The sequence below is a fragment of the Phoenix dactylifera genome, chromosome 10 (genome assembly GCF_009389715.1).
Source record: "Phoenix dactylifera cultivar Barhee BC4 chromosome 10, palm_55x_up_171113_PBpolish2nd_filt_p, whole genome shotgun sequence".
NCBI lineage: Eukaryota > Viridiplantae > Streptophyta > Magnoliopsida > Arecales > Arecaceae > Phoenix > Phoenix dactylifera.
In genome coordinates this window covers 2703766-2731447 of record NC_052401.1, presented here as the reverse complement: position 1 = coordinate 2731447, position 27682 = coordinate 2703766, and the positions used below count along the sequence as shown (strand labels likewise).

Below are 27682 nucleotides of genomic sequence, written 5' to 3'. Positions count from 1 at the left end.
TTTTTTAAAGTTTAAAGGGCACTGTATATTTTTTTTAAAAAAATGCAAGAACCCAAAGAAGTACTGGTGTTCTGGAACTCGGAAACGCGTTTCCCTCGCGCTAGGCCCATGACGGATATACACTCAGCAAAAAAACAATAAGGACTCGTGTGGCGTGCCGTTTGCGTGCAGCCACCGCCCGCCCTCCCGTTTTGTGTTCCCCGTGGGCCCTCGGGATAACTTGTAATCGTTCGCCGTGAACGATAAGGTCACCACGTGGCGTGCAACCAAAAACACTCCCTCTCCACACACCGTACATCGCTTTCGTGACGTCACGGTCGCACGATTGCTAAATCCACCGGCCGGAGTATCATACCCCGTTGCCGAAACTCAATATAAATTGTCCGAGCTCACAGGGCCTAGGATCGTTGTACCAAAACGAACAAGCCCCTCTCTCTCTCTTCCCTTTTCTTCCTCTCCTTCTCCTCTCCTCTCTGTCTGGCCTCTGGGAACCCTAAGGAGGTCTTCAAGCGTATCGGCCTCGCCTTCTTGCAGCCTTTCTGGAAGGCGTCGATCGTCAACTACACTGTCTCTGATGCAAGTAAGATTATCCATTTCTCTTTTTTTTCTTGGATTTTTTCGTTGCCACTTTCTCTGGCGTGGATTTCTTTGGCCTTTTTTGTTGTTTTGGGGTTTGATTGTCGGAATCTTGGATCGTGTATCGCTTGAAAGGAAATTGGCTATTGGATTTAAATTACGTAAATCATTATTGATTTCTTTGGAAGAGAACGAGGTCGTTAGTTTTTGATGAAGAGGGGTTGATTGTGATTGAATGGGGATTTGAGGTATCAGCTAGTAACGGGATATTGTTCCTGTTTTTATAGTTAGAGTAGTCTGCCTCCAGCTTCGATGGGGGCAAACTAGAAATCTTTCACAGCAGCAACACCCCGTAAGTAGTTGTATCTTTTAAATGTTTTACTATCAGTGGTGCAAACCCCGTTCTTGTTCCCTAGTTTGTCGATAAAACGAAGGATTGGATCAGAAGCTGAGCTGTTCCGCGAACGTTGGAAAGAAAGTTAAAAAGCAGAGGGAGGAGAGAGAGACCCTTTCATTTTCTTGTTTGCCTATAAAAGAAACACGACTGTTTTATGGGAAAAGTCCAACTTTAAAAAATAATAGATTCGATGTGGCCTTCTTGTCCTGTCCAGTGCCAAAACTCTGCAAAAAGATGGCATCTGTAAATTCAAGAATGCCTCTCCCTCGACAATTTAACCATGCCTATACCTCTCCTGACAGCTGTCCTATAGGTGCTGTCCATAAACTTCCTTACTTCGCTCATTTCTAGCTCTACTTTTTTGCCAATTATCTTGCATCTATCTCAGGAACCTAACTACCACCTTATTCGTGCTCATGTTTAACTTCATGGGCCATAATTCTGTTCCATTCTTGAAAGATGGTCTTGTTACTGTGGTATAAAAACTAGTTGTAGATGTTAAGACTTCCCAGTAAGTTCTAGTATTATAACTGAATTTCTGGTTGCATATATGATATGGTTAGCATTCTTTTAGTCTTGGGTAATTTTGACAGACATGGTCATGGACATTGGAAGCTGTGGTTTATGATTCTTCAAGTGGCAATGGTTCCACAAATATGCTGACACTTAGAGTTTTATGACATCCTTCATTGGTTTGATAACGCCTTCAGTTTTTCATTCTTGTTATCCGTGCTTCATGCTTCATTTGCCTGGCCACTCTTTCATTTTTTTTCCTTTTTCTTTCCTATATTTTTCTGCATTACCATGATTTTCTTTTCTCACCATTACATATTCTTAATCATCTGCACAGGTTTCTTCTAGTGAGATATAAGGCCGATGCGGAATAACCTAATAAATGCAAATGACAAACAATCTTATGAATACGATAAAAAATGATGCAAGGACACATGCTATGGTGGACCAGAAATCTATTTGCAGCGATATTCAATTTTTAAGCTGGCCCAGGTATTGGTATTCCTTCCAAGTTGGTATTGCTTAAGAAAAATTGATCAGTCTAAGATATTTCTAGTGCTCCCATGCATTTGCTCTCTATCTCAGTTTTATTCAAGTTGCTAGGATCTATAGAAGAATTAGGAAGAAAGAGTGGCTAGAGGGCACTTGTATTAATTTTTTTGATTTTTCATAAATTTCAACGTCTCAATCATATCCAATCTTACCTTAATTTTCAGTAACATAAATAGTCCATTGAAAAAAAAAATTGATATGCTTTATGCATCTCGGAGTTTGCCTTGTGGAGCTAGGAATGGCCGTAATGAATTACTTGGAGAAATTGATGAGTCCTTCTGTAATTTCCAATCATCATGAATAACTTGGTAAAGGGGAGTATTTAAGCTCATAGTTGTGATGACATGAAGCTTTAAATGAAAACCAATAAGAAGTAATTTCATAGTACATCTTAAGCAATTTCTGCTTCTGACTAGATGCGCTAAGTATGAAGATTGATATGTAAAATCAATTTGGCTGACACAGATCTATGCAGAATCAGGATTATACACTTTTTCTCACCATTTTTTCTTAGAAAACATAGCTTAAGCAAAATACAGTATGTAAACTATGAAGCATGTTTATAGGAAATATCTTCGCCTCAAGCAAGAAGCACCCATTTACTATGAGCAGGATTTCCTTTTCTTTTCCATCTCAATTTAGCTCTCCTGAGTCTGGAACATTTGGGAGGCGACGAATAAATCAGCACAAAAATTATCACTATCAAAAGTATGCACTATTTTTGCATGCCCCTTTTTTTGAATATTGTGCTTCATTGGCCAAACTAAATGAACCAGTTAATGAGCATAATCACACCTACATGTGTAGGAATCTTTGAATATAATTTTTTTTTATATAATGACGGATGATAAAAATATCTCATTCATTTTATGCTACCTTTAGGATTGATACAAAAAGATGGCTGATAATCTGGACACTCGCAATGATGCTTTTCTTATTTTCCGTTTTATGACCTTATCATTTAATGCTCTTCATAACACTTTCTTCTTTGTTCAGGTGCACTTTACTGGCATGGAAAAAATTGACATTGTTTTCCATTTCTCTTTCTGCTGCGACAGGGTCAAACCTTGGGCGCCCACAACAGTGTTTCTTCCTTTTCTTACATTCAGCCTTTGCCTTCTGGAAGTGATATTTTTCACTGATCAATAAATTATTTGGAGAAATTATTTTTAAAACATGCCTTCTCTGCAATTATTGCTGTTAACTAAGCATGGGCGCAGCCTTCTGGCTTCTAGGAGGTTTGTGGAGCTATTCTACTCGTGTTTCTGCAATACCCTGAGTTTGGCTTTTTAAGGATGCTTCATTACCTCATTTGCATCTCAGTGACTATGACTATACTTGAGCTAACCCCACAATCCCCGCATACACATGTTAAAAAAGAAAGAAAGAAGGGAAGGAAGGAAGAAAGAAAACAACAGCAGCAGCAGCAGCAGCAGCAACAAGAACTTGTAACTTACAAATTTTCTTAAAATGTTCTTGCATGTTAAGAAGAGAGTGACTAAATTCATGCAGTGATGAAAAGGGCGTCCAAGTGCATGAGGCTCATGCCATTGGAGGGACTAGGGAGGGTCAGTTGTACATAGCTTTACCCTTATGTGTTGAGAGGCTATTTCAATGTTTCGAACTTGTGACACCCAAGTCATAATGGAGCAACCTTACCGTTTTGTCAAGGCCTGTACTCAAATTATGCTGTGAGCCTGTGACGGACTTCAATACATAAATTGTCTTAAACAAGAACTACAATAACCATCCAAGAAAAAAGAGAATACGATGATGTCAAAACAGGATGTTTAGTCAAGATAGACAATAGATTTATGAACTCCTTTCTCCAAGCTTCTCTTGACTAACAATATTGCACAGGATTCTTTAAAACTGACTGCATTGAAAACTATAAGAACAAAAATATCTTTAGGTTACCATATGAGTTATAAAATTGGCATTTAAGCAAATGCCAAAAGCTGTAGAGAATGTCTTCTTTGGATTAGAGTGTGCTAAGGAGCTGCAAGTATGCTGGCATGAAAACATAGGGGCTGACAATTGCTTAGATATGATGAACTTATGGATTGTCTGGGGCCTTCGGACCAACTTTTGGTTGAATTATTCATGAACTTGGACTGGGTCTGTACATCATTCATGGAGAAAGAAAAGACAAGTGAAAAATGCCTTAGAAGTATCAAAGGATGCCAAAAGAGCTGCAATAGAGTGAGGTTAACTGACAAATTGGCTCACCGCGTGAACAAGATTTGGAATGTATGGATGCAAATATTTTGACAAAAAAGTTCTGCAACAGTTAATTAAACAAGGTGATGAAGGTTAATATCTATCTGCATCATGATATGAGCTGTAAAAGCATTAGAATTTAGATAATTATGTACACTTCTCAGATAAGGTGTACTATAGTAACAATAAAGTATCCTTGGCAAGAGATTTTCAATATAAACCCTGTACTAGCATTGATTAGTCCCTTTGTATATATTAGCAAGATATAGTTGTGACACAAAATTGGAGTGCATAGTTATGTAAGCTTGTCATAAGACTAATGTCAGCAAAGACTTGACTGAAGATCAAACATAGGCATAAGGACCTTATTATTTACAAGATGTAGGTGAGCAGGCCTATGTGGATGTAGCCTCAATCCAGAATGAGGGCGTACATTTAAGTCCTAACCAGACACTTGACACATGCGGTCCAAGTTTCTAATGACCTTTATCAACAATCCTGCATTATGAGTATTAGTTAATTCAGCGTGTGACTTCCTTTTTTTCTATTTTCTGTTTATTTGATTGCATTAACAATATGACATCTTAAAATTAGGGGCCAGGTGTGGATTCTTGAGGAGCCAAGCCTATAAACTAGTAGAAGATAGTATTAGGAGGGCCATGGCCCTCCCTATCTTCAAATTGGCTCTGCCCATGGTGACCTATATTGTTAACTTTGTATCAGTGATTATATTATTTTGTCCTTTGTAATAGTACACTCTAATGTTTTGACCTGTTCGATACTTTAGTGCTAGAAGGTCATATGACAAAAACCAAAATGTGTATAAGAAAAAATGGTTAAACTGTGACAATTGTCTTATTTACATGCCTTTGAACTGATAACTGAAGAGCACGGCATTAGTTAAACTATAAATTGATGGAGTACAAATTCAGAGGAAAGTATGATAATGTTAATGAAGATTGTTGGCCTGTGTTGTGCTGGAGAGTTAGAACTGCAACGACTTCTAAACAAACTTAAAAGGAAGCAGTGAGAAAGAATTTGAATAAACTTGGATCAAAGTGGGGAGCTGTGGTAATAATAATGTTGATGAAAAATACCCAAAATAGGTCTAATAGATCTTTTTTTTGTTGCTATGGTTATGGTAACACTCAGAAGTTGCAGTCTGAATTCCAATTCCTTTTGCTTTTTATGTGCTACATGACACCCTCTCTGCACATAACTCATGTCTGCAGTTTCTATAACATTTATTTACGTTTTTTTTTTGTTGAATCAGTAGACCTTTTTACATGTATTAAATTTGTCCTATAATTTTGGCCTTCGAATCTTCTATTAGCTTTTGAATCTTCTATAGGCTTTTTATCCTTTCCGTTTGTTTATTTATTATGAAACCTATTTCGCTATATGTGACGTAATTGTCATGTACTTAAAACTTAAATAATAGGATTGTATATTTTTTGGTACTCAATGTCTTTTGTCACAAAGAACAATGAAACACATGCCCTCTATGTCCTCAGTATTATTTGGGCATCTAAAGTATATGCTATCAAACAGGAGAACAGTTGCATTAGTCTCAGGTGTTCTAGTGGCTGGTGGAACTGTTGCATATATGCAGTCACGATGGCATAGCAGCTCCCCCAGACAAGAAACTTCTTGTAACATCTCTACACCTGGTCAGCATAAGGAGAGCTTGAGCCAGAATGGTGCAAATGATAAATCAATTAGGACATCGAGGCATAAAAAAAGGGGATTGAGATCTCTACATGTTCTAGCCGCAATCTTGCTCTCACGGATAGGCCCAACGGGAATGCGCAATCTTATGGCATTAGTGGCCACAGTGGTGAGCTTTTTTGTTTTCACATTTTTGGACTGTAGATGTCATGCCATTTGATTCTTGGAAAGTTATGTTGAACATATATTTTATAGCATGTGACCCAGTTAAAATGGTGACAGTTATTTCATGCTAGTCACAATAGTGATAGCCATCACATGGCAGTACTTCCGATCACTGTCGATATCAAGTGGCATTTGACTTCCTTGTTCTTTGTTGGGCCTTGTTCTTCCCCCTTGTTTCTTTTCCATGCTTCCATGGTTTTCTTAGTGCCTATGTTTTTGTTCGTACTTTTGCATGATCTAGTAGTTTTTGGTCTCTGTGAAGCCAATTGCTGGATAAGATCCGCATATCCTTGCCTCTGATTGTTCAGGTTCCTTGGCTCTTTCTATTTAATGGTAAATAAATATTTATCATAGAAACAAAAAATCAGTGGAAGTGAAATTGCTATTACATGAAGAACTAACAAGTCCAAGACTTAGTAAAATGGGAGCAACTGACTGACACCTAGTCTATGAAGGTTCCCCCTAGAGTTTCACTGATGAACTAGTCTGACAGGCAGTCTTCTTAGCAAATTTAACATTGCATTTGCCATGTTAAACTGCAGAGTAATTCACTTCAGAAATTTCCTAGTTTCTAAATGTAATCTGCGAGTCATCTAAGATCCCCATATTACAGACTAGATAATTTGAGGATAGCATAGCCCGTAGCAATGGCAAAATAATGCTGGACCTAAAAGACCAAAGGAGTAGTCCATGATTCTGATGAATTACTACAAAATTTTTATCCATCCTCAAGCCCAGCTATTTGTCAGTCTCTGATAATGACAAGTTGACGGGTTCATTCAACTATGGTGCAGAACAAACCCAGAATCATTAGATAATCTACAGCCTTTAGTTGTCTGCAGGTAGTAAAGAATCAGAGATGGTCAGAATCTTGTTGTTGATGCATCCTGCTTGTCATCTTGTCCGCTAAATAAAGAAGTGGCATTGGCAAGACGAGTTAATTATCTCCCTCAAGTTGCCCGTTGTATTGAATATTGATGATTGATTGATGTTGAACCATGCCATACCATGGAATGCACATTGTTATCAAATGTGAACCCAGTGGACAGGTGTATATTCTCATTCACTTTTGGACCAATTGTGCTCCTTCACTAACTTGGAAGCTTCTATAGTGACTTTGGAAAGAATAGCCATAAGCGGCAACCACTAAGTTGATAATGCCCTGTTGAGATCTATGCTGGATGTGAAGTGTTATGGCTTGGTAAGAATGCCTTTGTTTAGGAAACTTTTGGCATTGTCATGTGAGATGGCAAAAACTAGCATATCCCAGTAAAATAATTCACTTAATCACATCCAACCTTCATTTCATCCATGGCTTCAACATCTGTCAATCCATTATGCTCCCTGTGATGCTTGTACAAGTTATAATTTTCTGCCGCTTAATTATATTGGCTATATTGTTTGAACTCTTAAGTTTCTATTCACCTGCAAGTCTAGGATTGACATCCTCATTCAAAATCAGCACTAAATTTAAGCTGCAAATCTTTGGAACTTTGTAGAAAACCACCAAGCTCTAGTCATCTAGGATGTGATTTTGGGAAAAGGTCCCCCATTCAAGAACCCTAGAATCCTAATGCTTTAGGTTTTTATAATATTTAAAATTAAAATGTGCCTTTTTCTTTCTCATCCTGGCTTAATTGTATAGAAAGATAGATATTCAGTAAACTCCACATGCAGGATTTTTCTGTTATTATCCATATTTTGGAACCTTGTGGTTACAGTACATGTAGTTAGTTCAGCTTCAGCTGTTTGATGTTTGATGCATTCCACCTTTACTAAGATTTGCTTTCATATATCCAGTACACCAGAGTGCTCCTGAATGGAATCAATTTTTTGCCTATGGAGATAGCTATTACTATATTGACTTATTACCCAATTTGTGAGAGAATGTTAAAATCAAACTTTATTGCAGGTGTTGAGAACTGCCTTGAGCAATCGATTGGCAAAAGTTCAAGGATTCTTGTTTCGAGCTGCTTTTCTTCGGCGTGTACCAACCTTTTTGCGCCTGATTGTTGAAAATATTCTCTTATGTTTTCTCCGGTCTACTTTGTTTTCTACTTCAAAGTACTTGACAGGTGCCTTAAGTTTGCGGTTCAGGAAAATACTAACAGAGCTCATACATGCTGATTATTTCGAGGTAACTATGGTTTCTTGATCCATTTGGCTGTTAGAACACTTGATTTCTTTCTTTTGATCTTTATATTTTAGTGTAATGCATTGCCTTAGACTTATGAATTTCCATCTTAATTATGCACATATTATGTAGGGAAAATAAACTTGGGAGTTATGGATATGAAGCTACTTTTATGTAAGTATATGCCATGGGCAGGTTTTATGGCCGGTATAAGAGTTTTACAATTCTAGAAGAAATGACAGAGATAGACAGTTCAGGAATCATATGAATGAAGATTTAAAATATTCTTAATGTTTCTGCAATTATTTAAAAAAGACAAGTTCTTAAAAAGTGGGTCAGAGAACGGAAGGGACAATAAGATGAACCCTTTCAAACAGTATAAAGCTTGTTGTTGCTGGTGGTTATGGTTATGCGATCCTTAAACCAGGTCCAGGTGATGTGACCTCCAACATTAATATGCACACATGGTGTATGCTTGAGGACTATAAGCAGCATTGCGAAAGAAATAATGGTATATTGTCGAACATGAGCCTGCAAAATTAAGCAGTCTACTACTTATATATGATTTAAAAAATTTAGCTGAATAACATCCTAAATATTTGGGTTATTTATTATGATAAGAAGTAATAAAGTAGCAAGAAATTCCTCAGTACATTCAGGAAGGGAAAAAGACATGATATTGCCAAGAACAGTAAGAAAGAAACTCGGATTTTGAAAAGTTTTGCATGATTACTGGGTGTGATTTATGATAAGACCTTGAAATATATCATCTTATCATTAAACCTACTTTGGGAAAGAAATCTCAATTGAATCATCCATGGATGTCTTATGGAAGAAGGGGTCTAATAAGATTGATCTTGAGGAGAGACTCAAGCTGTTGGAAAATATGGTATTCTCAGCCTTGCCGAGGTATATATCTTGGTTCCAATAGTTGTTATATTTGCTAATTTTGAGAGAATTTGCTGAGTGATGTAAGCCCTAATTGGAATTGGAGATCACACATAATTACACAGCAAAGGAATAGGTCCATATCTGAATTCCACACACAGATTGGAACCTGTATTTTGATTGTTGGTATGAAATGGCTTCAAATCTGATTACAGATCTGATTATCAGTCATATATCTGCTGTTTAACAGCAGGTTAGCATAAAAGATACTGGAAACAGAGTTATCAAGGGTGGAAAAGATAGTCGAAACAGAGTTATCAAGGGTGGAAAGAGGAGTGCGAAGAAGAATAGAAGATGTAGGGGAGAAAGAAGAAGGTTTTAGGCCACTATTAAATCACAGATAAATCAACCTATGTTTTTTCTAGCAGCATACACAGTGCTGTATAAGAACCTTATCCAACTGCCCATTCCCCCCTTTAAAAAGAAATAAATAACTCCTAACAACCTTCCAAACATGGACAAACTTGACTCACATTAAGCCTCCTAATCAAGTAAAAGAGACTTGAACACTGACTAAAATACCCCAAATCAATCCATTACTATTCATGGTAGTGTAGTGTAAGTAGTGCCTATGAACGACATCCTACAATTTATCAACCCACTAGAATGGAAAATAATGAAAAAATAAAATTCTAGCAACTAGAAACTTAAGAAATTTGATTGCATCAATCACTTCCACTTTGTGTTGGCTCGCCCTCAAGCTTGATTGCTTGGCTTAGTTGGCTTCCGTCAGGATATGGCCCTAATATTTCAGTGCCTTTGCTCTCTATCATCCACCATGAAAGTTATGATTGCTTCAAATTCATTGTGGTGCTATAGGCTTCATAGAATGCATAACTAGCTGCTTACTATTGTATAGGAAGGAGTAAATGTTATGGTATGCGTCATGCTTGACCTTCCTAAACAACCAAGGACGTCCCAAAAGGCTATGGGCTGCAGACATGAGAACTGCTTTACATAAGACTTCTTCAACATAATCATGCCCTAATGAAAATCCAAAAAGATATTGATGCTTCATGACAATTCGATCATAGTCATTCAGCCATGAACAGATAAGGATATGCCTTTCACTCCATTTTCAGGTTCAACTTTTCCACAAGTTCAGAAGAAACAACATTTTGTATGCTATCACTATATATGATAAATTCACATATTTTAATCACTAGAAACCCATTAGTTCCATATATAATATGACAATAATACAGAATTTGCCTTTCTAACTGACCCTTGTTGTCTTTTGCATAATTATCCCTGAATTATTTGTCATCTATAAATGCTTTAGATGCATATTTGTCTGGTGGTTCTTTTGTCAAACTGTCTTTTTATGTATTTCCAAAAATTTCCCCATACGATCCATTTCTGATATGCAGAATATGGTATACTACAAAATCTCTCATGTCGATGACCGTATCACCAACCCCGAGCAACGAATTGCTAGCGACATACCAAAATTCTGTTCAGAACTGAGTGACCTTATACAGGATGATCTCACATCAGTTACTGATGGCCTGATATATACGTGGCGCCTCTGTTCCTACGCAAGTCCAAAATATGTGCTCTGGATATTGGTAAAATTTCTTCCTCTTCTATATATCAAATAAGTTAGTTTTCTCACAAGTCTGTTGTTGGTCTTCATTTTCTTTCTCACAGGTATTTCTATCCCTGTAAGATATGCTGCAAGCTAATATGCATCTCTTCAAATAACCTAAGACTATTATTAATTATGTGTTATCTACAAAGTAGCTTAACAGTACTAATTAATTATTAGTTCTCAGGCATATGTACTAGGGGCAGGATCTATGATTAGAAACTTCTCACCTGCATTTGGGAAATTGATGTCCAAGGAGCAGCAATTGGAAGGGGATTATCGGCAGCTTCACTCACGGTTGAGGACCCATGCTGAAAGTGTTGCATTTTACGGGGGAGAGAACATAGAAGCATCCCATATTAGACAGCAATTCAAGACTCTCATTAATCATTTGAATCTTGTTCTTCATGACAATTGGTGGTTTGGAATGATTCAGGATTTTCTCTTAAAATACCTTGGTGCTACAGTGGGAGTTATCCTGATTATTGAACCCTTTTTTGCCGGCAATCTTCGACCTGATGCTTCGACATTGGGAAGAGCAGATATGTTGAGCAAACTTCGTTATCATACAAGTGTGATAATTTCACTATTTCAATCCTTTGGGACTCTCTCCATCAGTTCTCGACGGTTGAATCGACTCAGGTTATTTCTCAATCCACAAGCCTAAAGCTGGAGACAGGATGATGCCACTTTTCATGAATGTTACTTGTCTATATAGTAATAAAATATTTCAAGTAATTTTTCCTTCTAGGTAACATATATCTTGTTGGTGGCTGAAGGCTCTCTCTAAGAACTAAGATAGCAATCTCAATGTGTTCACTTTTTAACTCTGCTTATTACATATATGCTTTACATTTACCGACTAGTGCCTAGTGGGTTATATAGTACCCAAAATGTGGCGTTAGTGATGTTGTTTGCACCGAGTGTATATGAGATATAAGTTGTTTTGCTGCACAGTCCTTTGCCTGAGTTAAATCTTCAAGTTCTGATTGATGTTTATGCTTATTCTAGTTTGTAATCCTCATTTCTTCCTTAATATGCATAGATTAACTTGCTTTTACTAATGTGCAGTTTGTATTGTCATGCACATCATTGTTTGGAAACATGTCATAGTTTTTATGCTGTGTATATATTTTCTGTTGAAGAGTTGAAGTAGCTTTTTGTAGTCAACAATTTACTCTACATCCTTTCCAAATTCTGGTTTAGAGGTTTGTCAAAGCATAAATTTTGACATGAAACTTTTGAAACTCTCATGTGCCATTTCGTGGAGATATCTTTCCAACTGAGTTTCTTGTGACAGTGGTTATGCAGACCGCATTCATGAGCTGATGGTTGTCTCTAGAGATCTATCTTCTATTCAGGGCGGATCATCAATTCGAAATAGCTCTAGTGGGAATTATATCAGTGAAGCAAGTTATATTGAGTTCTCAGATGTCAAGGTAGCTCAAATTTACTGAAACATTACAAATCACTTTCCAATTATGTTTGTAATATTTGTCTTTTTTTTTGTTAATAACAATTTTTTCAGGTTGTTACGCCAAAAGGAAATGTACTGGTCGACAATCTGAGTCTTAAGGTTGAATCAGGTTCTAATCTTCTGATCACAGGTATTTTTCTTAATTATACTTTTCTATTACAATGTCTAGAATTGGTCTATGTTGTGAAGGTTATTATAATGAATCCGCATACTATGTTTTTTTCCAGACTTTTCTTGCTACTCAGAAATCTATACCAGAGTTTAGAAATTAATTTTAAATTTATCATTATTTTGTAACATGAGATTCCAATATCTGTAGTTATTTCTTGTGGTTAATTTTTGAGGTTTAGTTTTCAGGCTCTATATGGTTGATGGAGAAACACTTCGCAAAACTGAAGTTTTTCGGAAAATGATTTTTTCAGCTGTTTGGATGATGTGGAACTAAAAGAATATGGAAGTTAGTCAAGGCTAGATGAAACTTTAGCTAGGAAACCTTTTCTTTTTCCTTTTCCTTTTCCAAAGGTTTCTGAGCAACCAAATATACTCAGGGAATAAAGTACATTTTGGATAACTTGCTAAATGAGTCTATATTGGTTGAGAAGCTTATAACATAGGTGGAATGTGATATATCATCTCATGATTAGAAGGGTTGCAAAGAAACTCTATGGTTAATAATTAGGCTTAAAGAATGTTACTTTGTCGCCAACATGTTTTGCACACTGAATTTTCTGCCTAGAGTACAACTCCATTTATGAAACTAACATTTAAAAACCCTGTTTTAAGAAGCGTTGACATCAACAAAAGATAGTAGTTTGCTGCTTTTTCCAAAGGTGTATTAGTTTTATGGTGTTGCCATATTGCATTTTGTAATATTTATGTCTACATGTAACCCTATATGTATTTATGGACACCTGGAGAGGTTTCCTTTTTTTTAATGCAGCCTTTAGCAAGTACCTGAACCGCCTGGTTCAGGCTGTAGCTACCCAAACCAGTGCAGAGCTGGGTGAAATGGCTGTTTGGATTGGTAAGTGGCCTGAATGGGCCTGAACCGAGAGAATTGAGTGGGGGAATTTATATTAAAAAACCACTTGGACCTTAGATCACCCTAAATTGGATGGACCTTAGATAGTCCCAAACCAGTTTGTACTACCTGAAATTTTTTGGGATCGATCGGTTTTGCCCGGTTTTGCTCAGTTCAGCCCCTTTTCGGAATTGGAGGACCATTTCTCAGTTATGGGGTGTATTTCTCGGTTCAGAGTGTTTCTTGGTAAAACCAATTCTCTCTTTCCCTTACTAACTTATTTTTTTTGTTTTGTAGTAGGGGATAATTGGTATGCATCTTTAAAAGCTAATACCAGATATTGTTGATATATTGGTTGGATCTCTCAAAGCATTCAATTACATGTAAAAAATATCTTAAATCTGATGAATTGTCTGCAACTTTTAACTTGGAAGCATCTAAGTTGCCTAATTGTATAGGAAATTAGTTATCACTGTTTATATTTGAAGTATCTGCTATCAGGAACCATTTGCTTGTCTTGCTGGGTCTTCATTGTTAGTTTAGTTTGACTTACTGCAAGTCTTGAACCTTAAACTAACCCTTGATTACGGCATGTGCCTATTCTGTAACGATTTTTTCTCTGATATGCTTGTGATCTATGCTGTAATTGACATTTATCTGCATAAATATCCACCAACACATGCAAATAAACACAGCCTCTTTTTGGTTATCAAAAGCCTATCCATTTCTCCTATTTTTCATTCAGGTCCAAATGGAAGTGGGAAAAGCTCCCTTTTCCGGGTTCTTGGAGGCCTCTGGCCACTAATAGCTGGTCACATTGTAAAACCTGGGTTTGGTTCTGATCTCAATAAGGAGATCTTCTATGTCCCGCAACGACCATATACGGCTGTTGGAACACTTCGTGACCAATTAATCTATCCTCTTACAGCAGATCATGAGAGTGAACCACTTACACATGATGGAATGGTTGAGCTGCTGAAAAATGTAAATTAATTCAAACTCTTTCCTATCCTCTCAATTTCTTGAACTGTTTTATATTGCAATTTTTTTGCATTATCGTAATGGTTCCATACTTCACAAATGGTGAGACAAAAGTAATCTTAGCCATTGTCCAATTGGCAGGTTGACCTTGAGTACTTGCTGGAACGTTATCCCCTTGACAAGGTAATTAACTGGGGTGATGAACTATCCCTTGGTGAGCAACAGAGACTAGGAATGGCCAGGTTGTTCTACCATAAGCCTAAGTTTGCCATTCTTGATGAGTGTACAAGTGCTGTCACAACTGATATGGAGGAACGTTTCTGTGCTAAGGTTCGAGAAATGGGGACGTCATGTATTACTATATCTCACCGCCCTGCATTAGTTGCATTTCATGACATAGTTTTGTCCTTGGATGGGGAAGGAGGGTGGAGTGTTCAGTACAAGAGGTTATAGCCAATGAATTTTCTTTTCACTCTATCTAAATGACATATTTCAAACATTCTGAAACTATATTTTCTTGAGTGATGCAGGGATGGTCCATCATTTTCTAATGAAGCGCCTGATCTGCTAAAATCTTCTGAATCTGATCGTCAAAGCTATGCGCTGGCTGTTCAAAGAGCTTTTACTATCAGCAGAAAGGTTTTGACATATTAGAATATTATCTTCTGATTTCTGGATTTTGTGCAAGGTGATTTGTTCATGGCTTACATTTGGCAGGACAATGCATCACCAAAATCCAAGGGGCATTCTTATTCAACAGCGGTGATAGCATCATCTCCTGAAATACAGTACAATGTTCCATTGCCCATGGTTCCACAATTACAGAGCGCTCCAAGAACATTACCGCTTAAAGTAGCTGCAATGTTTAAAATACTGGTAAGCATCATCCTCCAGAAGTGCCAATTGAATATTCTTGTTTGGCTTGATTTAGAATCCAGAAAGGTTATACTGTCTTTTCCCCACTTTTTTTGCCTGCATGTATGCGGGTATGCATGTCTTCTAGAATTTGATTGATCACAATAATTCAGAGAAAACTAAATTAAATTTCAAAAATGCTGTTGAAGCAATTCAATCACCACTACTGTGAACATTGATATTTGAAGGTACATGATATATATGAGCTGGCATAAATTTGGTGTTTATGTGCTCTCCGTTTTGGCGGTTTCATTTCCAGGTTCCCACTCTGCTGGATGGACAGGGTGCACAGTTGTTTGCAGTTGCTTTACTTGTTGTGTCTAGAACATGGATTTCGGATCGCATTGCTTCTTTGAATGGTGTGTGAAATTTTATCATAAGTGGCCTTCAGAAAACAACTGGTGAACTGTCTCCTTGATTGTTTTTTTAACTTTAACAGGGACTAGTGTGAAGTATGTCTTGGAGCAGGACAAGGCAGCCTTTATTAGATTAACTGGCATTAGCATTCTTCAAAGTGCTGCATCCTCCATTGTTGCTCCATCACTAAGGTATGCACTTCATTTTTTGTTTTGTTGAGATTTGACATTGCCTGCTTGTAGGATTTAAACATTCTCTATTTCTTGAAAATCGCAAATTAATCAGTGAAAAATGACCAATTGTATGAGCCCATCAGATGATATTTTGCTTCTGTGTAAAAGTTGTTTGTATTTCTATCACAAATTATATATTTTTCCTTACATGATTACAATGCTTATGAATAAACACTCGCCAATACCGAGATGTATGCATGTGAGAAAATTTGTGCTTAGCCTTTCAGGGGCAAGCCTTTTAGGTTTTCCTAGTCTTGGATGCCTCACCCAGTCAAGAAACCAACAATAGCATGTAAAACACGCCTATGTTTCAAAGCCTTAATTCGTGTCTTGTTAAAAATAAAAAGAAGACTTGCTATTGCTTCCTAGCAATTACTTGCTAATATCATAGCATTTTAGAAAGGAAAAGGTGCAAGAATCTTCTTAGAAATTATATATATATATATATATATATATATATATATATATATATATATATATATATATATATATATATATATATATATATATATTGACAAGTAGGAACATGATTTTGCAAGAAAAATACTGCTATTCTGTCCCTATTTTTTCAGCAATGATGACTTCGTGTTTGTTATCTTATGCCATTTGGCAGTATACCACAACACCAAGAGATTTGGTAGATAACACTTGAATGAATTTGATGATTGATCTGTTGTTGCGACTGACTGAATGACTAAGTAAATTTAATTTGATTGATTGAGAGATTTGCTAAACAAACAAGTGCTTTTATAAGAGACTGGCTTCAGGCCGTTCATGGTTTTATATATAATTGTTTGCGTCTATTTGTTCTATATTCTATTGGAACGGCCATGAAATGGTCATAAAGCATGCAGTCCATATTGTTTCCTCCATGCATGTTATATGCACCATTCATTTGATTTTGAATATTCCCTGCTTATACGACCTTTGCTGTTATATATTGTTTCTGATTGCTGTACATTTTCACATGATAAAATATCATTTGTGCATCTTAAATGCTCTAAGTGTTTACTGTTTCTCATGCAACTCTTTGGGGCTAGTTCCAATACTATAGCAAATGATATATATGAGTTTTAGGTTTCAGACTTCTTTTTCTTGTCAACACTCTTTTATGATCATAAATTGTTTTTCACTTCTGATTGGAATTTACCTATCTTTGCTGAGTAAGGAAGTGTCAAGTAATAATTTAACATTCCTTTGTAAAATATGCTTTTGTGGTTTACAGGTACCTTACGGCCAAGCTTGCCCTTGGATGGCGAATTCGTTTGACTCAACATATACTGAAATATTATTTGAAAAGAAATGCTTTTTACAAGGTAATATTTTCTCCATGAAATTAAGACACTTACAGTAAATATTATTTGCAGTCCTGTTGTAACTTAGAGGATGTCTTTGATAATTTAAAGAAGTATTTCCTTTCTCAATGAGGATTGCATGACTTCTCTAGACATTTGTTTTTCTTTCTTTTCTGTGGTGGTGGTGGGGGGTCATTAAACTGTTAATTATGTGATGCAGGAAGGCTAGCAGAGAGAATCTTTAAACTAGACAGGACTTAGGAACTGAAATTGTAGCCTGCTGAACTTTTTAGTTCAGTGCTGAATTTGAACCTATCTATGATTTTAGTTCCTGCTGAACTTTTTAGTTCAGCATACTTTAAAAAGTTAGGAACTTGTGTATTCCATAGACAAGGTTGGCTCCTTATCATTAAGTTATGAAGGGTCAATTACTTCAAAGAGTTTTTTAGCGGATTTTCTAGTGGTCTTAGAAACACAAATGTGGGACAAGAAGAACTTGGTTCGGTCACTCGAGAAAACTTGACCATTAAGTTGTCGCTAGACGGCTCTTGTTTATTATGGAGTATTTGTTAGGACTCTCAGCAGAAAATAGAATATAGATTACAAATTACAAAAGGGTGTACAGTTTATATCGTTTAGTGAGGACTCTCATCACACAAAGTAAAAGAAAAGAAAGAAAAGAAAATCCACCATGAATGGATAGCCTTATCCTATCTACGAATGAGGAGTCCTTCAACCAGGAACACCTCTAAATGCCTGAACTTCATGCGTGACTCTTTCCTTTCCAAATCCCTCTTTTGTTTTCCATGATTGTAGTCCAACTAGGCGAATCATAAGGACTCATTTGGTTTGCAGGAAGAATTTTTTCTCATCGGAATATTTTTTTTTGGAAAGCTGATTCTTGAAAATATGATGCCTGGGAAAATGGTTTTGGCATGTTTGGTTAACAATGGAAAATTGGTATATTCCAGAGTGGCTTATGTTTGGTTGAGCATTTACTTTCTTGAGAAAGTTGTGTGAAATATCTATTATACTCTTAATAAAAGGAAAGACCTTTTCCATAGATTTTGATGGCTTAAGGGTAGCTTTGGAAAAAAAGGGATCCCAATTTCTAACTAGTGGAAAAGTAGCTTTCTTATGTCCCTCATGGGTTTTTCTTTCTCCTAAAACATGAAAATCTTATTTCCATACGAATGTTACTTTCTCATCTCTCTTCTTTGAAAATTCCAACCAAACTGGAGGTCTTTCTTCATTTTGCTGTTGACCACACTTTTCATCCTTTTCCCGTGAACCAAATGAGTCCAAAGTGACCAGAGAGGAGCATGGGGACGAGCCCTTCTTTTCTTCCCTCCCATAAGCTTCCATGCTGTCTTCTTTGCACCTTCAGTCATATAAGCATTAGCTATCAACATTAAATTCCATCGAACTGATCATATTACATGATAAGTTATTCCTTGAACTGCTTTTGGTGCTTATCCTTTATGATACACTGCAATAGCAGTGTTTTCTGAATCTAGGCATAATCTAATACTCTGTGTTCCAGGTGTTCCACATGTCAGGTAAAAATATTGATGCAGACCAGCGAATAACACATGACATGGAAAAGTTAACCAGTGCTCTCTCAAAATTGGTCACTGGAATGGTAAAACCTTCTGTAGACATTATTTGGTGAGTACTTTTTGGGTTATATATGCTATGCAACTTTTGTCTGGCTTCTAAGATTTAGTCATTGTGAAGCCTTGGTATAAATGTTGACATGTCTATGATGTTGCTTAAATGCTGAAGGTTCACTTGGAGAATGAAACTCTTAACTGGACAAAGAGGAGTTGCTATATTGTACCTTTACATGTTACTAGGCTTGGGCTTCTTGAGATGTGTCACCCCTGATTTTGGTGATTTGGCAAGTAGGGAACAACAGTTTGAGGGAACATTTAGGTAAGCATTGTTGCTTCCTTGCTCCATGCATCTTGTTGTTTTTCTATTTTGCTCCCTGCCCATGTTTGTTCCTATTTATATTCATAGTTTACTTTCTGTGCTTTATCCATTTTGCTAGGTTTATGCACTCAAGACTCCGTACACATGCTGAATCCATTGCTTTCTTTGGTGGTGGTTCTCGGGAAAAAGCTGTAAGTTTCTTGTAAATGCCATGACAGTCCACTTGTATCAAGATACTAATGTTTTCTGTGGTGGCATTTTTTTCTAATTATTGTACCATATTTATTTGTTTTATCTCAGATCATTCTTTCAAGCTTACAATAATATAAGAAACTTACATCTAATTAGCATGCCAAGCATATAATTTTCTTAGGGATGATCCTGTATGCTCAACAAATTGGCAGAAAGAACCTTCCTGGACTGCTCTGCTTAATTGGGCTGAGTTTGTGCTGTAATCTTTTTGTCTTTATATACATGTTGTGTTTGTGACAGTAGTTTTCTTATAATTTGTTGAAGAGCTTGATATAAAAATTATATCTTTTAGTCCAATTTGATCTTCGTGCGACCTCTTCTATGTTATATTGAGATTAGCCTGAATGAATATCTTGCACATTAGAACATTTCTAAAATCTCAGTTTAATCTGCATGCACATAGGCAGAGTGGAAAGTATTTCCGCACCTTTTTAGTGGCATTTTATCTTCCTAATCCCATAAGTTTAAACAAAATTAGGTGCAATTTTTTGAATTTGAGCCATTTGACTATCGATTTTTTTTTTTTTTAAATAGTTCTATCTGCTCTTTCTCTCTAAATTGAAGCAAAAAAGATTTAGAGAGACACAAGAAATGCGAAAGAACTCAACTACGGAATGAGGGCGACCTATGGAAATACATTGGTTTCTTACTCGTGCAAAGGAACTATTTCTTGGCAATTGTGTGGGCGGTCCACAATTGTTGCCTCCCTTAAGGGATTCGTCAATTGTGTTGGATCCTGCAGACCACGCCGAAAGTCCCGGCTTAACGATCAAAACCCGGAACATATCGTAGCAACAGCTATAGCGCTCTTCTTTTTTTTTTTTATTGGGATCTCGGACCAACCAACCAGCCGGTTTATAAACAAGTACTAATGAGGAAATGAAAACTATACTAAGCTAAAATTACCAATCTATATTCTCTGGATTTGTCTTGTCAAGGATGTATGATAATATGAACAACCGGACTTCACTTAGTTGCCTAATTTTAAGTATTTTGACATTGTAGACCTTCCACTAGGTAATTGTGTCAGATGCGTTTTTGTTGTACTTTTCCTACATTCTGTCATAGAATATACCTGATGCAGAAAAGTTTTCTGTCACTCTTGATACTTTAAACATGTTTTCTACATTAAACAGATGGTTGATTCAAGATTTAGGGAGTTGCTTCATCACTCGAAGATCCTATTGAGAAAAAAATGGCTGTATGGTATATTAGATGACTTTGTCACTAAACAACTTCCTCACAATGTGACATGGGGACTTAGTTTGTTATATGCTATGGAGCATAAAGGAGACCCTGCTTTGACTTCTACACAAGGTTGAACATATTATGATGGTCATTTCAGTGTATTCATTAATTATAGGTCATCTGATATTTACAGTAATATAATTCTTTCAGGGGAGCTGGCACATGCATTGCGCTTCTTAGCGTCCGTAGTGTCACAAAGTTTTCTGGCATTTGGGGACATACTTGAGTTGCATAAAAAATTCCTTGAACTTTCTGGTGGTATAAACCGGATCTTTGAGCTGGAGGAGCTTCTTGATGCTGCCCAGAGAGGTAAGTCTCATTTTGATCATCATATTAGTATGTATTTCCCCTTCTCACCTTTATTCTGGAACTTTCTTTTTCAAAGAATGTCTTCAAAGTTGCTGTTGGTAGTTTTCTAATGTCATGTTGAAGTTCTTGTTTTTTTTTTTTTCAATTTTCCCTTGCCAAGATAGCTATGTAGGGGCTAAATGAGCGGAAGGGTGTCTGACCTTTAAGTTTTACATGGTTAATGTTGCTAGGAATTATATTATTCTATTAAACTTACTGTTTCATTGAATTTATTGATTGTAAGTACAGGATTCTTCATGTCTGGTGTCTTTGGGATGATATCAGCAACCGTATAGCAAAATCCAATTGAATCCTACTTTTAATGCATAATTGTTCATGAATTTTAACTGTACATATTTAATGTATGCATTTATCATTCTGCTGCTGCTTTCAATTTTTCATTTCAGTTTTTAATTGCTTAATGTATTGGTGACTTGCTTTATTGAATTCATCATTAAGATACCTGCTGTGGATGTTGAGATGCGCAATTTGCCCTTTCCATTTATTTAAAAAAGAAATTCATATATATTGGTGCCATTAATGTGGCCCTTTGGGGATTTTTATCATCTGTTCCCTGATGGAAAACGAACAATCCTCAATCTGTGCAGAGATTTCTCTACCTGATGCTTCCATGTCCTCTGAAGTAAATGAATCACCTGCTCAAGATATTATTTCTTTCACTAAGGTGGATATTATCACCCCATCGCAGAAGCTATTGGCTAGGCAACTGACATGTGATATCGTACGAGGAAAAAGCCTGCTTGTTACTGGTAAATAGTATAATCTTTTAATCTTGAGTCTATCAGGAACTTGATCAATCTTGATCTTATTATTTTTCATGATCTGTTGAAGGACCTAATGGGAGTGGGAAGAGTTCTGTATTCAGAGTTCTTCGAGGTTTGTGGCCTATTGTAACTGGAAGACTTGTCAAGCACTGCCAATGCATGTTCTATGTTCCCCAGCGACCATATACAAGTCTGGGGACTCTAAGGGATCAAATCATATACCCTCTTTCTGGCGAGGAAGCAGAGGTGAGGATGCTCACAATATTTAATATAGGTAAGTCAGCAAAGGCCTATTTTGATAAGTGGTTGATTTAATTGAAGCTTTACGGTGTAATAAAGGAATGATTAAGCTTTAGATTGATATGGGCGAAGTTATGTGGGAGTGATTAAAATATGTGTCATTCAGCTGTTTTTATTCTGCATTACTACTGAGGAAAGAGCTAAATTAGGAAATCTTATCTGGTAATGGGTAGCGAACAGACCTGAAACATATGCCAAGGATCCAACATGCTTGTGAGAAAAGGGGTTGGATCTGGTGTGCCAAATCTAGAATATAGCTATGCTTTTGCATGCATAAATGTACTCAATTTATTTTTGTCTGTGTGCCAGCCTTGAGGACTTGTGCAGTCAATATTTCAAGTGGCCGCATGCCTAATGCTGTATTGTTGCTATATAGGTGTCAAGGATTTAAATGTGGCATGGCTCATGTACATCTGATGCAGGAAGTTCTCAAGCTTGATTCCCCAAGTGAAATTATATGTATATCACATTCAAAAAGACCTTGTTCTGTAGTTTCTCAGTTCAAATCCTACATCACTCTCACAGGAAAACTTTACCATTGACAGATGGGCCCAAAATTCTCTGAATTTAGATTCCTAATCATACTTAAATTCCTTTAGATCTTTGTGCATAAGAGATAGCCTTTTTGATCAAACCAGGCTAATGGAGTGCATCATAAATTCCCATGTCTTCTTTCAACCTCGTTATAACAGCTGGTTCAACAATTCTGTAATATCTTATTATAAACACCACTTGAACCAATGAACCAAATATATTGTAATGTGGAACACTGTTGCAGAAAGGATTAGGATATTATGAAAGATATGCCAAGGTTATGCTTTTTTTTTTAATTCAAGTACATACAAACCATTTCCAAAAGTTTTTGCAGTCAGGAATTTCATGTTTTAAGATCACAGACACTTTAGAAATACATGTCTCAACAAGACAATACTTCTGGATTTGTTTATGCATTTTCCAGAAGCTTCTGAAAAATTACTCTGGTTAGCAACTTCAAACCACTAGAAGACATTGATCAAATGCTAGAGAGGAGAAAGTTCCAACAGATGTATGTTATTGGTCTAATTTAACAAGTATGAATTGCCTATTTATGTTATGCCACTGTTACTTGTCAATCAGATGAACCCGCTGTTGGCTATGATAGAGTTATATATATTGCATTTGAAAAATACATACAAGTAAATGGCACCTCCTAAGATAGATACTTGCAGTTTTTTTTTAAAAAAAAAAATCATGTGCTATATAGTGAATATGTTACTTGAGAGAGTTTAATATTTTCTTTTCTTCTCTTATATAGTATATGTCAGAATACTTCACATTTACAGTACCATGATGTGTAGGTGGCAAGCCTGATGCTGCTCGTCTTCTGGATGCTCACCTGAAGACTATTCTTGAGAATGTTCGATTAGTCTATCTTCTTGAAAGAGAAGGTTGGGATGCTACATCAAACTGGGAAGATGTTCTTTCGCTAGGGGAACAACAGAGGCTGGGCATGGTGAGTCAAATCCTCAACTTTTACTCTTATAATTGAGGAATCATCATCATTTTTTTTGTCCTTTCCAAATACTTCGAGTTCATGCTGCTAATACATAGCTAATTATGTAAATTCCAGGCTCGGTTGTTTTTCCACCAACCAAAATTTGGCATCCTTGATGAGTGCACAAAGTATGCAGTCTATTAAGTTCTTGGTGGATGTATTTGTTGAGTGGTTTAAATCATAACTGCCAATCAGGTTCTTAATACTCTTTTTACTTGTTACAGTGCCATTAGCGTCGATGTTGAAGAACACCTATACAGACTTGCAAATGAAATGGGCATAACAGTTATTACGTCTTCCCAAGTAAGCAAAGATGCCACACCATTTATTGTTCATTTTTTAGCTTAGCTTAAATCATCCTTACCTCATTTGTTGTTTTAACTATTTTATTTACTTTTTCTATAGCGTCCTGCCCTCATACCATTCCATTCCATGGAGTTGAAACTTGTTGACGGTGAGGGCAGGTGGGAGTTATGCGCAATCAATCAGTGAAATTTGTCGACATATTTTGTTGGAATTTGTGTTAGTATTTGGGCAATTTATGCCTGTGGAAGCAATCAGACTTGCTTGTTATGACAAAGCCAACAGTGCCGTGGTGCAGCTAGAGATTTAAAGAAATACGCCAACACAGGTGAAGCCAGATGTGTAAGTAAATGCAGATTCTACCGTGAGATGGGACTTCTGCACAAGTTCGGACCTTTTGTGCTTCTGGCGAACTTTTATTCTTTTGTGCGAGATTTTGAGCCAGAAGAAAGGTACATACTATAGGTATAGATCATAGACGGAAAGAAGAAAAAAAAAAAAGTTGGGTGGGGTTCCTTACTTTGATCAATAAGAATGGGAGATACTATAGCGAGGAATTTTACTGTACAGTCCAATCCATTAATCTAATACGTCATCTACAAAGAAGCTGACATTATTTCAGATCAACTGAAAGATGTGTCAATATTTGCCTTGCCAAATTTTGAAGCTCGTGCAGTGAAGAATCAGGTGCATGAAGAGTCATTCTGACAGGTCTTACACTTCCATAACGGTATGGATATGGGGCTTTGAATTACGACGGTTGGTTTTTGTACCTACCTTCTATTCTTTTTATATTTAACACATCAGAGCTTGCTAGATTTTATTGCATCAGCTGGTGGAGATCTGGAATAACATTTGACTTCTTTTGGGCATATGAGGTTTCTGCTGGTATCTCATTCTGTGTTTTTATTTACCAAAAATACCTTTATCTGATCTTGATTGTACTCCTAATGAGAATTTGCAGCCAGCATCACAGATATGTACGCAGTTTTATGGATTCGTAGGAGTTAAAAGGATTTTTATTCAGGAACATGAAGGGATGAGATGCATGGGTGCAAGGGAGGGGGTTAGATCTGGATGAGAATTTGGCCCATTAGCATGGCCAACAGCGCTATAAGCTGCTCTAATCCTTTATTCCCTTGAATTTGTTATAGGTCACTTCCATGATATTCTTATTCCTGCCACAAGGTGTTTTATTTAACAAGTCAGACTGCGGCACCTGCATCCGCGTGATTGTTGCGTTTCAGTGTACCAAGCGTTTGTATGTATTTTGATTAGATGGGGAGGAAGTTTCAGGGCAGAAGCCTTGCATTTGAGAAATGCTCTGGAATTTAGGTTTCCTGTCATTTGATTACTGAGCTAAAAAAAATGTTGGGACTCTCTTTTCAGTGGGACGGAAGCTGATAGCTCTCTTTTGATTAGTAGTTGCAGACCAGGGGTGTAGTTAGAAATGCAAGCTTGTTCAGCCAGTGTGGCTCATTAATGGTATTCTAATCATGGAGAGTTGTCTGGTTAAGAAGCTCACGTCCATGCAACTGCTCTACTTGTCCCCAAACTATTTAGGGTTGCCATATCTGAGATGTCGCGCATTGGTGGGACGAGTTAAAGTATCGACGACCATGGGGTCCAAGGATCTGGCAATTGATGCAAAATTCCGTTAGAACAGTATCACATCTCTGTTACAGCAATATTTTGTGACACTCAAGAGATCTTTGCCATTTCAATTTCTTTTAGCATCTAATCATCAGGCAGGCTAATGTTTGCATGGCGTAACGAGGCACCGAGTCAACCAATTCCCAAATCATGCTGTATGCAGTGCACATATCTATCTCAATTCCTGCTTTCCCCATCATCATCATATGGAAGAGACCCCGAATTCTTCTCTCAAGCCCAACGAAACCATGGAGAACTGATTTACGATACGAAAAAACGATGGCAATTAATTCAAGCTGCATGAAAACTTTCTAGCCCATGTTCGGCACTCAATTCGGGGCTCGACCAAATCTAAGATTAGAGATTGAGGAACTAATTTCAATCAGACGATCCAATAAGGTTAACAGAAATGAGTAAAAGAAATCAAACAACTGCGTTCAAATGATGGCTAGCTGGGTTCTGAATTTGAAATTTATTCTGAACCAAGCCATAAATGCAACAGCCTCTAATTTTGAACCTGGTGTAAGACTCGTAGCTTGCGTCCTTGTCACGCTCCACGACCGCTTCCCAGCTTGCTACGACTGTACGACTGTACCCAAGGGCCCAAACAGACGGGGCCGCGAACCCGGGCAAACAAACCCTCCAACCCCGTTTCCCCTCCCTCACGCCCTAACGAAACGCGTTTCCCCGTCCATGCCCTTCCCCGTCGCCGTCAGACCCTACTAGATCGACAGTATCTCGGTGCAAAGATCCGGCGACACCCTGTACGGTAAACCGGTCCGGTTAGCAGGTGACAGACAAACAAATGCACAAAAAACACCCATACTCACGGAGTCACGGACGAGGAAACATGGCACCGCACCCATGCTGGTCGCTAACTCCAACACATTCCTCAAATTAGATTTTAACATCGTCATAACAAACAAATAAATATCATAACAATCTCAAAAATATTAATCACCTGACTTGGGAGAACTAACTAGGAGCGGAGGAAGGGATTCTCGTGATTAATATTATAAGAAAATCCGGATGGAATGACCCAAAATATACAGCTCCTCCCGGAGGTTGTCAGTCCCTATGCTCGTCTAATATATTATAAAATAAATCCCCCTAATCTCTCCGGCTCTTTTTTTCAGGAAAAGAAAAAGAAAACCGAGGGAAAATGAAACAAGAGTCGTTATTATTGTTCGACGATACGACATTATTTTAATTATCGTGGGCGGAGAGTGGGATTAGACGCGGATGGGAGGGGCGGACGTGGCGTCGGGTTTGGGAGCGGCGGCGGCGGAGACGGCGACGGCGACGGAGGAGGAGGAGGAGGAGGAGGAGAGGTGATTCTTGTTGTTGTGCATCCACACCTTGAGCACGTGACGCTTTACGCCGACCTCGACGCAGAACTCCTCAAGTGCGACGACGTCGTGCTTCTGGATCCGCCACCCCAGCTTCTCCGCGAACGCTTGCATCTTCTCCTTCTGTTCTTGGGTGAATTTGGTCCGATACCGCTTCCGAGCAGCTCCGCGCGGCCCCTCTGACGCCGCCGCCGCCTCCTCCGGCCGGGGCGGCGTCTCCGACCCGACTCTGCTCCGATCTACCTGACAGGCCGTAGGCTGCGGCGGCGGCGGCGGCGGGGGAGGACGGATCGCGTGGAAGGGCAGCGGCATCGGGTGCGGCGGTGGCGGGAGGAAGACAGGGAACCCGGACGGCGGCGGAGCCGCCTTGAGGAGGAGCGGGCCGCAAGGGTCCCCAGAGGAGAAGCCAGCCCGCCGGTGGAAGTTCCGGTGGCAGCCGCACGCAGCGCATTTTAGCGCCTCTAGAGTCCCCTCCTCCCCTCCGGGCATGAACTCCCCGCACCCGTCATACGCCTGGCCGCCGATCGCCGCAGCGTGGTTCCTCATACACTCTCTATACTTCTCCCCGCCACCGCCGCCGCTGGCGCCGAGATCCGCCGCCCTCGGCTCTCTTCCCCGATCCACTTTACTTCTCCCCGTCTCCCCGTACAGCACCACGCTTAAATCCATCTCCAAAAAATCCCACCGCCTTTCCCTCCTCTCTCTCTCTCTCACTATCGCTTTCTCGTTAGGCCTAAAGCAAACCAATGTGGAGGGTTTTCCACTGCGGGCGACGCAGAAATTAAGCCTTTATAAATGAAATCCCCACCCCTGTTTTCTTTTTCCTTTCAAACTAACTGGCGGTAAAAGTAGACAACAAAAGTCGCGCAGGACAA

General features: G+C 38.1%; 2 protein-coding genes across 7 annotated transcripts; one reads left to right on the top strand and one right to left on the bottom strand.

Moving 5' to 3' along the window:
- The first annotated feature begins 412 nt into the window (after positions 1-412).
- LOC103719950 (ABC transporter D family member 1-like) lies at positions 413-24677 on the top strand. Of its 5 annotated transcripts, none has more exons than XR_606059.4 (27): positions 413-580; positions 1824-1978; positions 3035-3276; positions 5810-6095; positions 8064-8288; positions 10604-10801; positions 11009-11463; positions 12122-12260; positions 12350-12428; positions 14065-14303; positions 14442-14746; positions 14831-14939; positions 15018-15176; positions 15475-15574; positions 15655-15763; positions 17031-17121; positions 18644-18768; positions 18886-19035; positions 19154-19226; positions 20424-20604; positions 20686-20844; positions 21492-21653; positions 21736-21914; positions 23306-23460; positions 23578-23630; positions 23727-23805; positions 23908-24677. XR_606059.4 is itself a non-coding variant. In XM_008809438.4 (27 exons), exons 3-27 carry the CDS (start codon positions 3215-3217, stop codon positions 23992-23994), a joined length of 3987 nt encoding a protein of 1328 aa, XP_008807660.1. In that variant the 5' UTR covers positions 413-580; positions 1824-1978; positions 3097-3214; the 3' UTR covers positions 23995-24677. The 5 variants fall into 5 exon arrangements, 4 of the variants coding, with proteins under 4 accessions (XP_008807660.1, XP_017701396.1, XP_026665360.1 ...); XM_008809438.4 differs by having other exon boundaries at positions 3097-3276; positions 21736-21942; XM_017845907.3 differs by having other exon boundaries at positions 21736-21942.
- Positions 24592-27582, bottom strand: LOC103719951 (zinc-finger homeodomain protein 8-like). 2 transcript variants are annotated; one of them, XM_008809440.3, is made up of 3 exons: positions 26420-27582; positions 26289-26336; positions 24592-26220 (listed from the first exon to the last, which is right to left on the bottom strand). In XM_008809440.3, exon 1 carries the CDS (start codon positions 27474-27476, stop codon positions 26691-26693), a length of 786 nt encoding a protein of 261 aa, XP_008807662.1. In that variant the 5' UTR covers positions 27477-27582; the 3' UTR covers positions 24592-26220; positions 26289-26336; positions 26420-26690. The 2 variants fall into 2 exon arrangements, with proteins under 2 accessions (XP_008807662.1, XP_038986699.1); XM_039130771.1 differs by having other exon boundaries at positions 26289-27582.
- Positions 27583-27682: the final 100 nt, after the last annotated feature.

What these genes read in the sequence shown, in the direction of transcription:
- LOC103719950 (XM_026809559.2), top strand. Translation starts at nt 3,215, where the DNA reads ATGCCTTCTCTGCAATTATTGCTGTTAACTAAGCATGGGCGCAGCCTT. An exon ending in TCGCATTGCTTCTTTGAATG is followed by an intron (nt 15,575 to 15,654) that starts GTGTGTGAAATT and finishes TAACTTTAACAG; the next exon opens with GGACTAGTGTGAAGTATGTC. An exon ending in TGCTTTGACTTCTACACAAG is followed by an intron (nt 20,605 to 20,685) that starts GTTGAACATATT and finishes TAATTCTTTCAG; the next exon opens with GGGAGCTGGCACATGCATTG.
- LOC103719951 (XM_039130771.1), bottom strand. Translation starts at nt 27,476, where the DNA reads ATGGATTTAAGCGTGGTGCTGTACGGGGAGACGGGGAGAAGTAAAGTG.